The 12,471-nt window shown below is 32.4% G+C and overlaps 1 protein-coding gene across 8 annotated transcripts in view; it reads right to left on the bottom strand.

Moving 5' to 3' along the window:
• Positions 1-3,748: 3,748 nt before the first annotated feature.
• The window catches only part of LOC129257226 (putative helicase MOV-10), a 32,493-nt gene continuing 23,770 nt past the window's right edge, over positions 3,749-12,471 (bottom strand). For all 8 annotated transcript variants that reach the window (XM_064097071.1, XM_054895507.2, XM_054895508.2 and 5 more), the window contains exons 15-21: positions 11,193-11,398; positions 10,590-10,828; positions 9,872-10,054; positions 9,216-9,395; positions 8,859-8,947; positions 7,546-7,667; positions 3,749-7,141 (exon numbers count right to left, since the gene is read on the bottom strand). In XM_064097071.1, coding sequence (XP_063953141.1) covers positions 7,065-7,141; positions 7,546-7,667; positions 8,859-8,947; positions 9,216-9,395; positions 9,872-10,054; positions 10,590-10,828; positions 11,193-11,398 — 1,096 coding nt within the window. In that variant the 3' untranslated portion in view covers positions 3,749-7,064. The remainder of the gene's footprint in view (positions 7,142-7,545; positions 7,668-8,858; positions 8,948-9,215; positions 9,396-9,871; positions 10,055-10,589; positions 10,829-11,192; positions 11,399-12,471) is intronic.

Raw genomic sequence — 12,471 nt, 5'->3', positions numbered from 1 at the left:
TTGCTGAAAGCACGTCAGGACAGTGCATGAATTATGTGCAAGCAATGCGGAAACATGTCGTTATGGTGTCGGGACAGTGCATGCACTGATACAGGCAAGCAGTGCCATAACATATCCCGCACTAGCACGCATCAATGCGAGGCAATGCAGGCACCACAATGCATGCAAGTGTCAAACGGGCATAAAACCATAGACATTATTCATGTATTAATTTGTATAGGAATGAACATTTATTTTCATCATTTACCACTTTTTTATTAGTTAAAGTAATGAGAAGAAAATATATTTTAATTTTGGTAAATACTTTTTATCTGATATTTTAGTTTATCAGATTTGGGTCCTGTGAGATATGATCAATATTTACAATAGATTGTAACTTTTTGTTTTGTCCAGTTTGTTTGTGTGTACTTATATGCTAATGTATCTTGTTCGTAATAGAGCAAAAGTTATTTCTGGTTTTGTACATACAGAAAATAAGAACTGCATATATGAAACTATTAAATTTCATTGATAAAAAATTACCCTCACAAAATGCTATATGATTCTAGTTGCCACTTCTATTACTCAGTAAATATACCAGTAGTTTCAATAATACACTTCAATTTGGTGTCATTTAAAATATTGTGATGGGCAAATATAAACTGTTGAGGGGAATATACATTTTAAAGTGATTATCACTGGGGAGACAAGACCTCATACCTCAAAAAGATTAGTGTCCTGGGCCCTGTAACGTAAAGCTTAGTGTATGATCGTAGGTTTGAATCCTCAATCTCCCGGGGTATTTTGATTCTTGTCATTCCCGGGGGGGCCGGGGGGGGGGGGGCCATTATGGCCCCCCTTAGGCCCCCCTTAAGATCTCAGCCGTGGATTGCGCGATCACAACGAAAATTTGCATGATGGTAGAGAATGACGTAATCTACGCAGTTGCATTGGTAAATTTCACTGAATTCATATATTTTTATTTTTATATGAATTAATTATGCTAATTTATTCATGAAATCATACTTTTTGCTCTGATTCACTAAATAAAGCTCCTAGAATGCTATTTTTTGGTGAAAATATTCTTTATAGCATTCCTAACAATTGTGAATGAAAAAAATTCTGGTACCAAGACCGATTTCTTAGGTATTTTATTGTTTTTTAAATTTCTTATGTATTTCTTCGTTTTTTTACTTTTTGTTTTTTATTGTTTTTTCGATGGAAATCGTTCCAGAAATAATGATACATTTATGAATTTTGGCCAAATACACAATTTGCATTGGATTTGTACATGAAATCACGTTTATGAGCAATTTTGGGTCTGACATGCACCTACATAATGTTGCGTAATGTTGTAACCGCGTACCCGGGCGTCACAAATTTGGTCTCAAAATTTGCGCGAGACTTGAAAGTAAAAAGTCAGTGAGCGGCGAGGTCAAAAAATTTTGCGCAGCAGATATATCGCGAAAATTGTCGAGGGGGGGGGCCATAATGGGAGAATTAGGGTTAAGCTTGATTACATCATTAAATGCAATCAAGCATACTAATCAACTGTATTACCAATCAGAAAGATTTGTGTTTGATCATAGGTTTGATTCTTATGCTTGATTACATCATTAAATGCAATCAAGCATACTAATCATCTGTATTATCAATCAGAAAGATTTGTGTTTGATCATAGGTTTGATTCTTATGCTTGATTACATCGTTAAATGCAATCAAGCATACTAATCATCTGTATTATCAATCAGAAAGATTTGTGTTTGATCATAGGTTTGATTCTTATGCTTGATTACATCATTAAGTGCAATCAAGCATACTAATCATCTGTATTATCAATCAGAAAGATTTGTGTTTGATCATAGGTTTGATTCTTATGCTTGATTACATCGTTAAATGCAATCAAGCATACTAATCATCTGTATTATCAATCAAAAAGATTTGTGTTTGATCATAGGTTTGATTCTTATGCTTGATTACATCGTTAAATGCAATCAAGCATACTAATCATCTGTATTATCAATCAGAAAGATTTGTGTTTGATCATAGGTTTGATTCTTATGCTTGATTACATCATTAAATGCAATCAAGCATACTAATCATCTGTATTATCAATCAGAAAGATTTGTGTTTGATCATAGGTTTGATTCTTATGCTTGATTACATCGTTAAGTGCAATCAAGCATACTAATCATCTGTATTATCAATCAGAAAGATTTGTGTTTGATCATAGGTTTGATTCTTATGCTTGATTACATCATTAAGTGCAATCAAGCATACTAATCATCTGTATTATCAATCAGAAAGATTTGTGTTTGATCATAGGTTTGATTCTTATGCTTGATTACATCATTAAGTGCAATCAAGCATACTAATCATCTGTATTATCAATCAAAAAGATTTGTGTTTGATCATAGGTTTGATTCTTATGCTTGATTACATCATTAAATGCAATCAAGCATACTAATCATCTGTATTATCAATCAGAAAGATTTGTGTTTGATCATAGGTTTGATTCTTATGCTTGATTACATCGTTAAATGCAATCAAGCATACTAATCATCTGTATTATCAATCAGAAAGATTTGTGTTTGATCATAGGTTTGATTCTTATGCTTGATTACATCGTTAAATGCAATCAAGCATACTAATCATCTGTATTATCAATCAGAAAGATTTGTGTTTGATCATAGGTTTGATTCTTATGCTTGATTACATCGTTAAATGCAATCAAGCATACTAATCATCTGTATTATCAATCAGAAAGATTTGTGTTTGATCATAGGTTTGATTCTTATGCTTGATTACATCGTTAAATGCAATCAAGCATACTAATCATCTGTATTATCAATCAGAAAGATTTGTGTTTGATCATAGGTTTGATTCTTATGCTTGATTACATCATTAAGTGCAATCAAGCATACTAATCATCTGTATTATCAATCAAAAAGATTTGTTTGATCATAGGTTTGATTCTTATGCTTGATTACATCATTAAATGCAATCAAGCATACTAATCATCTGTATTATCAATCAGAAAGATTTGTGTTTGATCATAGGTTTGATTCTTATGCTTGATTACATCGTTAAATGCAATCAAGCATACTAATCATCTGTATTATCAATCAGAAAGATTTGTGTTTGATCATAGGTTTGATTCTTATGCTTGATTACATCGTTAAATGCAATCAAGCATACTAATCATCTGTATTATCAATCAGAAAGATTTGTGTTTGATCATAGGTTTGATTCTTATGCTTGATTACATCATTAAGTGCAATCAAGCATACTAATCATCTGTATTATCAATCAGAAAGATTTGTGTTTGATCATAGGTTTGATTCTTATGCTTGATTACATCATTAAGTGCAATCAAGCATACTAATCATCTGTATTATCAATCATAATGTGTTACCAGGGTCCTGCTCAGGTTGTGGCACACATTTATTCATTCTTCTGGGGCATAAAGTAGTGCAAAACCTATGAAACACCACCTCGATAAGTGAAAATTTGTTTGAGCTAACATCTCTATACATGTACCAATTATACATGTATAAAATGATTTGTTCCAAGTTATTAATAAAAACAATGGATTGAATATAGATATACAACATACATGCAGTTGCAATCACATTACATATTACGAGGGTACGCATGTACATAGCACCATCTATCTTAACAAAAAATATTTTGTTTTGAGGCACATAATTATGATTAATATCAATGTGTGACGATATATAAAGCTCATAAATTAATGCACAATCACAAATTGTATTTTAAAAGTTATCTTTATTTCTATATAGTATGCACTATGCATGAAACCTATGAATTCATTTATATACTGTAGTTATTTGAAAATATTAACATCTGAAAATGATAAGGCTCAATATGTGTATGAATGGGTACAAAATCATTACTACATAACAGTCCAATAAGAGTATTTCCTTTGAAAATAACAGCTGTTTGGTAAACACCATGAATGATGTGACCTGAGCCCTCTAACATTAACATTAACAATTGTGAAACTGACTTCAGTCAATAATCATGTACAATATGCCCTTCCACCTATTTTCTCAACTTTCATGGCAGAAATGTAAATGTTGGTGTGCGGGGAGACATACCATCCCATGCTCAAACACAGACTTGTGGCTTTGTTTTAGAGATTTCATCATTGAATTACTTTGAATAATATATATTTCTGTGCAAACTCTGACCCTAAAATTAAAATATTTAAATATCCCCCCCTAAAAAAAAAATATATATATATATATATATATATGAATGCAAATTGAGTGATTCAAAGCAGGAATCTTAAGAGACTATGTGGCACAACTTGCTCAATTTGAGTTCAGTAAGCTATACTGCCTTGACCAAAAACCTAAAGCTTTTCACTTATTTCATATGTTCAATTGGAAGGTACATATAATAACACCCTTGTGCAAAATGAAATTTATGACATGATAAAGAATAGAAACTCACAATTTTTATATGGCACTTCAAGACTTTACAGATACTTTATTTCTCCCATATTAATAATTGATATAAGCCATTCGGCTCTCCTGATTTCCAGCACAATTAACCCAATGGTTCAAATGAATTTACAAGAAAAAATTTAACATTTGTGAGTCAAAATTTAAAAAAAAAATTATCCTGTCTCAGACAAATTGGTAAAAAAGGGAAACGTACATTGTATTCTAACTAAACAGAGCACAAAAGGTAAGATTCTCAGAAATGATAATGGTATTAATGAAGAATACTTTGAGTTATTGAATAACTTCTGCGTAAAAATGAAATTGATCCATTTTATTATATTTGAAAAACAACACCTTAATGGCAAAATTGTCACTTCAAAGCCGCAAGATGCTATATTTCAACACTATTTGGAAAAAAAAAATTTTGGAATGGTTAAGGGCTGTGGTTGTTGATCATTCATAGCTTGACCAAGCAACATCTATCCTTTCCAAGTTGATTTTTTACAATCTTAAGAGAAATATTTAACCTTCCCAAATCAATCTGTATTGAGAAAAATGAATAAAAACAGATTTTTCTATCAAAACCCTAAAAACCAGCTTAAGATGGTATAAAAATATCTCCTATGACATCTAAAAAATTTAATTTTGTAATTTTGCTGTTAATGTGTACTCTCTTCTTGCAGTGTCTACAAAGTTATTTCGCTAAAACATATTGTTAAAACACTGATTTTGATTTCGAACTAAAAGCACTTATTATTGTCCAACATATTAACAATATCGGCAAGAGCACAATGCTATTAAAAGCCAGACTGAGATGATGAAATAAGTATTAAAAATAATAAGAATGATACAGATTTAAAATTATTGACTTGAAATATGAAAAAATGTTCTTCTTAACAGGTTAAATACAAATCTGACTCAAATCTCTCTCTAATTTCACATATACAGAAAAGTATGTTTTGATATAAGCACAAATATGGGGAAAACATATTGAAGATTATAAAAATCCAAAGGAATATATGTTCATTGTCCAACACAGGGTTCTGAACTTCCAAAGTTATGATTTTGTAATGTCACATGCAAGAAACTGCCCCATGAATTCAATAATTTTCATTTTCTAATGGTTCATGATGATGTGTATCATACATTGTGTTGGATGAGTTATTGAAAACTCAGGTCAAACCATTTTCAACGTTACACATAAATTACTTTGTTCTTTGGTGGATTTTCACCAAACCTCTTTCATTATTCTATTTTTATTAAAACCAATCTAACAAGACAAAAAAGGCAGAATTAAAGAGCATATGGTTTGTATATGACACATTGTATCATCATAGAGTATAAAAATGACATGGAATGTGAATAACTGATTCATTAATATGCAGAGTAAAATTGTAAAAAAGTTAAAATCATGAAAATGTTTTCACCGCAAGATGATTATGTAACTATTTAGGAAGTATATCAAACTGCACACCTAGTCAACTGGCAAGAGTTGTGAATAAAAACATTCATAAAAATATCCTACCAAGAGGTTTAATTGAATTATGATATTGACTCTAAAATGATCTATATCCTACTTCTAATGTATTTATTGATTAATGACACATAACAAACTGCATATGGAATGAAATAAATTGAATGCTTGTCTATATACAGTATTCACAGAAAAATTCCATGCAAAGCTGTACCTTATTGAAATATTCATCCAAATTTAAATGTACCAGTAAATATAACTACATGGTTGCTTCATTCATCAATAAAATTCAATTATGATATTGCCATATTAAACATATCTCATTTGCAGGATTAAAAAAGATGGTCCATTGATCTGTTTAAAAACCAGAATGCTCTGGCCATCTTGATTATTTTAGGATACAATGGGCATGCCACCTTATCCTATAATCTAATTTCTTCAGTAACTGCCTATCAGTATAAATTGCAATTTTACTAGTCCTATCTCATCTTGAAGAATTTATTACTGCTGAAGAGGTACATCTGTGAGTAACGTGAACAATTTTGTTGAGCTTAATCAGGAACTATGCCATCTACAGTTTAGGTTTGATGAATCTTGCAACATGACGAGTGAAAGCTTATCAAAAATATTTTCTCAAGAAATTATTACTATTTTCCCTTATCGTTTTGGCCTATTTGGTCCAGGATCATGACTTATTTCCAGAAAATATTGCATTGAAATAGTGACAGACTTTTACCTGTTTATTAGAATCTATCGGTCTTCCATACATACATAGAATGCATAGACACTCTCCACCGTCTACGTAATTATCCCCCAGTCTATTGGCTTGCTAAAACACAGCTGCTCGATTGTGCAACACTTTATTTCATTCCCTTCAACTATGCTCACCATTAGCATTATTTACAATAATATGAGTTAATGTTATATCAAAGTTTTTACACATCTGTGTCATCAATTTCCTATCTGAGCTTATTCATCCAGCCTGGCCCAAATAGAAATCATCAATGATCTGAAAATGGATGCCAGAGACTGGCTTGTTACTCATCCTGTTGGTTCTTTACACCATCTCTCCTTATTCAACCATAACGCATGGATAAGAATAATTCTTTGGCTTGTTGCTATGGAGGTGACCACTTGACCTAGTCTTCACCTCTCCATTCAGGGTCATTCTGCTGAGCGACATGACTGAATCCAAGCTCCTCTTCCACTTCCTCTACTGCAATGAAAAGGAAAAAATATTGTATTTTCCTCTGTAAATCCTTCCTAAAATAGCGAACATTTTTAACTCACCATGAGAAGAAAAAAAATAATAGAGTAATCTGACATACACTACAAATATTAATACCCATGCAATTTCATTATTCCAATAGCAAAAAGATTGATAAAAAAATTAGGGGGCAGTACTAAGAAAATATAGAATGTATTGTACAATGTAAAAGCAATACAATTAAAACAATTCAATGAGAGGCGCTAAATGTTTACAGTGAAAAGGGACTTTGAGTCTCTGTTTCTGTTTGTCTCTCTCCTTGTCTCCCTGAGTCTGTCTCTTTGCCCCCATCACCTCTCTCTGCCTCTCTCTACCTCTCTCTAAACATTCAATCAAGTAACATTCTTTAATACCTGTAGGTACACTTCCAAGATGAACCTTCTTCAAGAGTTCAATGATGCTGTCTACATCATTCTCCTCAGCATTGTAAGTACATCCTCTGTAGCCTCCATTCTCGATGCAGAACTTCAACATTCTACAAAAAAAAAAAACAATGTGTCAACTATTTATATAACTTGGCAATTTCATGAGTGTCAACAAAATATTTTCATCCAACCCCCCCTATTCATATGATCTTCCTGAAATGGTTTGTCTGTTTTTACTTCACATGATAAGTTATAATATTCTAAAATTATCATGGCTTGATCACTTTGTGAAGTGATATAAGAAACGAAAATAATGGGAGTCAGACATGCACAAAAAGAAAATATTACTTTAATGTAATACCAAATGAAACATTTTTTCAGGTCTTATGGTCAGTCATGCACCTTTCATTTTTTGTTTCAGTCATACTTGTTGCCCATTCTTTTAATCATCTGGTCAGTTATACCCCTTTCATATTCTTTCAGTCTCATGACTCTGAATTGTCACACATTTCTTCTTTTTTTTGGTTGAGAACCCTCAAATAAAGGTTAAATCAAAGTTCAATCAAAATGTAGAAAATTATAGAAAAACCTCAATGAAAAAAGTATGAAACTTAATTACAGTTTAGGTAAAATTTTATCTAATTTTCACTTAGTTTTATTCAATAATAATAATCCATATTTTATTGTTTCTGATAGAAATCAGAAATAGGATCCTCTGAAAATTCATTTTGTCAAATTAACCATGGGCCCAGCAGCCAATGAGTAGTACCAGATTTATATTAGATACTCCTAATATACAAACTATATAGAATAAGAAAATAAAATATAAAACCTAGAGTAAATTTACAGTTTTCAAGGTTTAAATTCAAATAAATAGAATAGAAATTGATAAATAGGGAAAAAAAAGAATATGATTAAAAGTTGTGAAAAGGAAAATTTTACTTTTTCATGCAATTCTTAATTTAGTAATAGATTTGCATTAAACTTCATTAACATAAAATAAAGATTCTGATGGAATTAAAAAGGACACAGTATATACATGTATGTGAATGATTTTTCATGGCTTGCATCTCATGTATTTGTAATTTCCCTATGACTCAAAGTTATCAAACAAAACTAGAAGATGTGATTGAGTAATTGGTGTGAAGTAAATTTAGGCAGACATGGCCTGATCTGATTAAGAGGAAATTTATTCTTTTTGGTCCAACTTGTAGAGATGCATGGATGACAGGAAAGATGGGGCTTATGTTCATTTTGTTTTACTTGAAATATCATTGCCATGGGAATCTAGGTGTACTTACTGGTTCCAGTGTTCATCTTTACTGAGCATGAAGGGGTTTCCCACAATAACAAGAAGGGCTTTGGCTCTGGTCACTGCCACATTGAATCTCTGAAACCAAGATACATATTTGATATAAAAGTTGAAACATTCATTAAAAATACAGAAAACAACTTTTTAAAAGAGACAGTTCTTAGAAATAAAAAAAGTAAATTTGAGAAGTGAATAATATACATAAAAGGAGATTGAAAGAATTCCTCCCTTCCCCCCCCCCCCCTTCAAAACAACTGGAAATGAGTTACAATACTTGGAAAGATTCTTGAGTATCAAGAAATTAATTAATAATAATCATAGATTTGATAACACTACAGCTTTGTACCTTAGGGTTCTTCAAAAAGCCTAGTTTGAAGTCAATATCCATTTCAATGTACTCTGCCTTGGTGCTACGGACAGTTGAGATGATGATGACCATTCTCTCCTGCCCTTGAAACTCTTCTACTGACCCAACCTTGATGTCACCAAAGCGGCGCTTCTTTAGAACCTGACGCAGCTTTTCTACCTGAACAGGGTGAAATGAAATAGCTTATATCATCCATTGTTCCATAATTCTAAATTTATAATACAGATTTGGTCACTGGAAGTTGTTCAGTCTTCCCACAGGTGCAAATTCTCTGACTCTTAAAAAAAAAAGCGTTGTATATGTACATTTCAACATTCCACTTTTCAGAAAAAATGTCAAATTGAATCAGAAGTAGCTTGATCTATTGATCTATTAGTATAATACATTATTTCATATAATCCTTCTTAAACAGGACACACTAAGTTAAACTAAATGAGTATGGCTCCTGCTGAAAACGTAGAGACACATAATAAATAATTCATAGTAAAGATCAATATTTTTTCCTTTTCCTGTACATTGAGATAACACCAATGTCCTCTTGTTTGATCTTCTGTCCTCATCCCTTCTCAATCACCGTCTTCACTTAGTCTACTACAATCTCAGTCACTATGATCTAAACATCTTAATTCTCTTACCTGTTTCCTGTAAGGAGAAATCACACCAATGTCCTCCTGTTTGATCTTCTGCCCTCCTCTCTTTTCCATCACCTTCTTGACATAGTCTACTACGATCTCAACTTCAGACTTGTTGAAGAATGATGGACTCTGCTCCTCCCGCTCATCTTGACCTTCAACACCGTGGAAGATGATTGGGAATCCCTGATGTGAAAAGTTAATCAAAATTCTTGAACGTGGAAATTCTTGAAGGATCATAGCAAAAACAATGGTAAAGATATTAGAAAACTATTTCTAATATTTTTTATTCCTTAAAAATAATTAGTCGTGGTCATACGCAGACATTTCTAGCAGGGGGGTGGGAGAATGCGTAAACTGTTTTTTTAAAACACTCAATAGTGAAGGAGCAAAGACACCGAGCTTATCACTGGGGTGCTTTGGCATAAGTGGAGTGAAATTGAAGGATTTTGTGCATACTTTGGTAAAATTTGTAAACATTTTCAGTAAAAAAAATGTAAACTTTCACAGTTCGGGGGGGGGGGGGCAACCATGTTTGTGGGTTTTTTTATAAGGAAAAAGCACTGTCATTATACCTTTAGGCAATTTCAAAATTTCTGCATTTATATTCTACTAGTCGATCATAACCATGGGCTACTTTTCAAGTAATTTGAATTACCTGACAGAGGCCTAACTAAATGCTCAATATCCCAAGCTCAAATATAAACCTCACTCCCCTTACCTGTTTAGGCAGCTCATCCCACCTGCAGAATGATTCTCTGACCAGCTCATCTGCAAACACCTTGAGCTCTTTGTCATAGAACATCTGATTGGGGAGTTTGAGAATGTCCGGATGAGAGCGGTAGTTCTGGAGTAGTTTGGTCAAGATTCGCTGATCATAGTGTGCATTCGCTGCTCCTGCATCATCCTTCCTGCTGTAGGCTGGACACTGGGTCATCAGTCTCTCTAGATATGACAGTGCTGCTCAGTCAATTCAAAAATGAAAATATAAAGAAAAGATAAGTTTTCTTTATGCTAAAATGCAGATATGGTAGAGTTTGGAATTTATCTATTTGTAGGTAAAGATCTAAATGTCATACATACATGTAGATCGAACAATAAGCATTAAGCCTCCACCTCATTTCCAAATAGAACAGTCCACAGACTTGTTCATATTTCATTCATGTTTCCTACAAAGATTGTTCTTGAAAGCTTTGACGGGTGACAAACTGGCCGATTTCTATCTATTTGATTTTGACAGACAAGATCCCTCACCAGAGAGATGCTCCAAATAGCCCAGTACGGTATTAATGGTTAAACAATGAAACGATCTAGACCAACGTACCAAGACCATTCTCAATGGCAAGTGGTGACCTCAGCACAGGTCCAAGCTGTCGAGGGTCACCAGCTAAGATGACCTGACCTCCTTTAGGGTTATCAAGGTTCATCACTCCAGCCAAAGCAATCAGTGCTTCTGGTTCGGTAGCATGACCAGCCTCATCAATGAATACATGGGTGAAGAAATTATCAGGAAACTGGGCCAGTGCAATTCTATAAAGGAAATAAGAGAGTTTAATAAACATTAGTTTATTTCTGTAAAAACATATTATACACTTTCCTATCATCTCTTGTAACTCTCTATCTTTGAATACACACTAGAAATGTGCACTGCTACTCTAATAAGTTATATATGTGCATATATGTCAATAAAGTAACATGTATAAGAAATAACATCAAGTATGAAACCTTCATTACCTTCATTCAATAAAAGTTTTCCCTGAGACAGAAGCACATACACATTGAAGGTTTAATGACATTATTTCTTAATGAGAATGAGAGATTAGATGATGTTTTTGGCAAATTTGTTTAAATGAATAACAAAAGCCTATCATGTGTGATGTGTTGCCTTATTTCTCCAGAAGAAAGATTTCTTGTGAAACTTTAATTCATTAGCAGAAACATGTAGTTTGTTTTTATGTATCCTCTTACTGCAAAAGAAAATATGCTAAAGACAATTTCTGCCTCAGTACACTCCATGAAAACTAAACTCTTCAATTGTTGATTTTGATTTTCTTTAGAATTATTATGAATTATTTTATCAGCCTCAATCGCATATCTCAAAGTAATCTTGGTTCCATTCTTAATGGATTTCATATCTAAAAAGGTTATTACTATTATTTAATGATTAATCCTGTTGCAATAACTTGATTCTAAATCTCTTCATAATGAATATCAAATCTGAATTATATTTCTGACCTTTTTGTTGTATAATTGTAAGTTTAAAACAGGTTTTTCCCAATACACAATTATCAGAATCCCTTGCTAGTAATATCTACTGAAATCTCACTTATGCATGACTCAATTAATCAACCAACTGTTTCTCATTTATATGTGAATAATTTTTTTAGTGTATATACAATCTTCAAATGTAAATAATAATCAATGTAAACATTGCACAATTAGTCTTCGGACTACAGCATTGTATTCTGTTTTATATCTAATAAACCGAATTGAATTGAATTGAAAACACCACCTACCTAGGATATCTCTCTCTGGGAAAAAAAATTATCAGTCTGAAAAGGATTTTATTTTTTGCTTATTTATTGCCCCCCAATAAAAAAAAA

The sequence above is a fragment of the Lytechinus pictus genome, chromosome 3 (genome assembly GCF_037042905.1).
Source record: "Lytechinus pictus isolate F3 Inbred chromosome 3, Lp3.0, whole genome shotgun sequence".
NCBI classification, from domain to species: domain Eukaryota; kingdom Metazoa; phylum Echinodermata; class Echinoidea; order Temnopleuroida; family Toxopneustidae; genus Lytechinus; species Lytechinus pictus.
The sequence above is the reverse complement of the archived record's forward strand: the minus strand, read 5'-3'. Positions and strand labels throughout refer to the sequence as shown.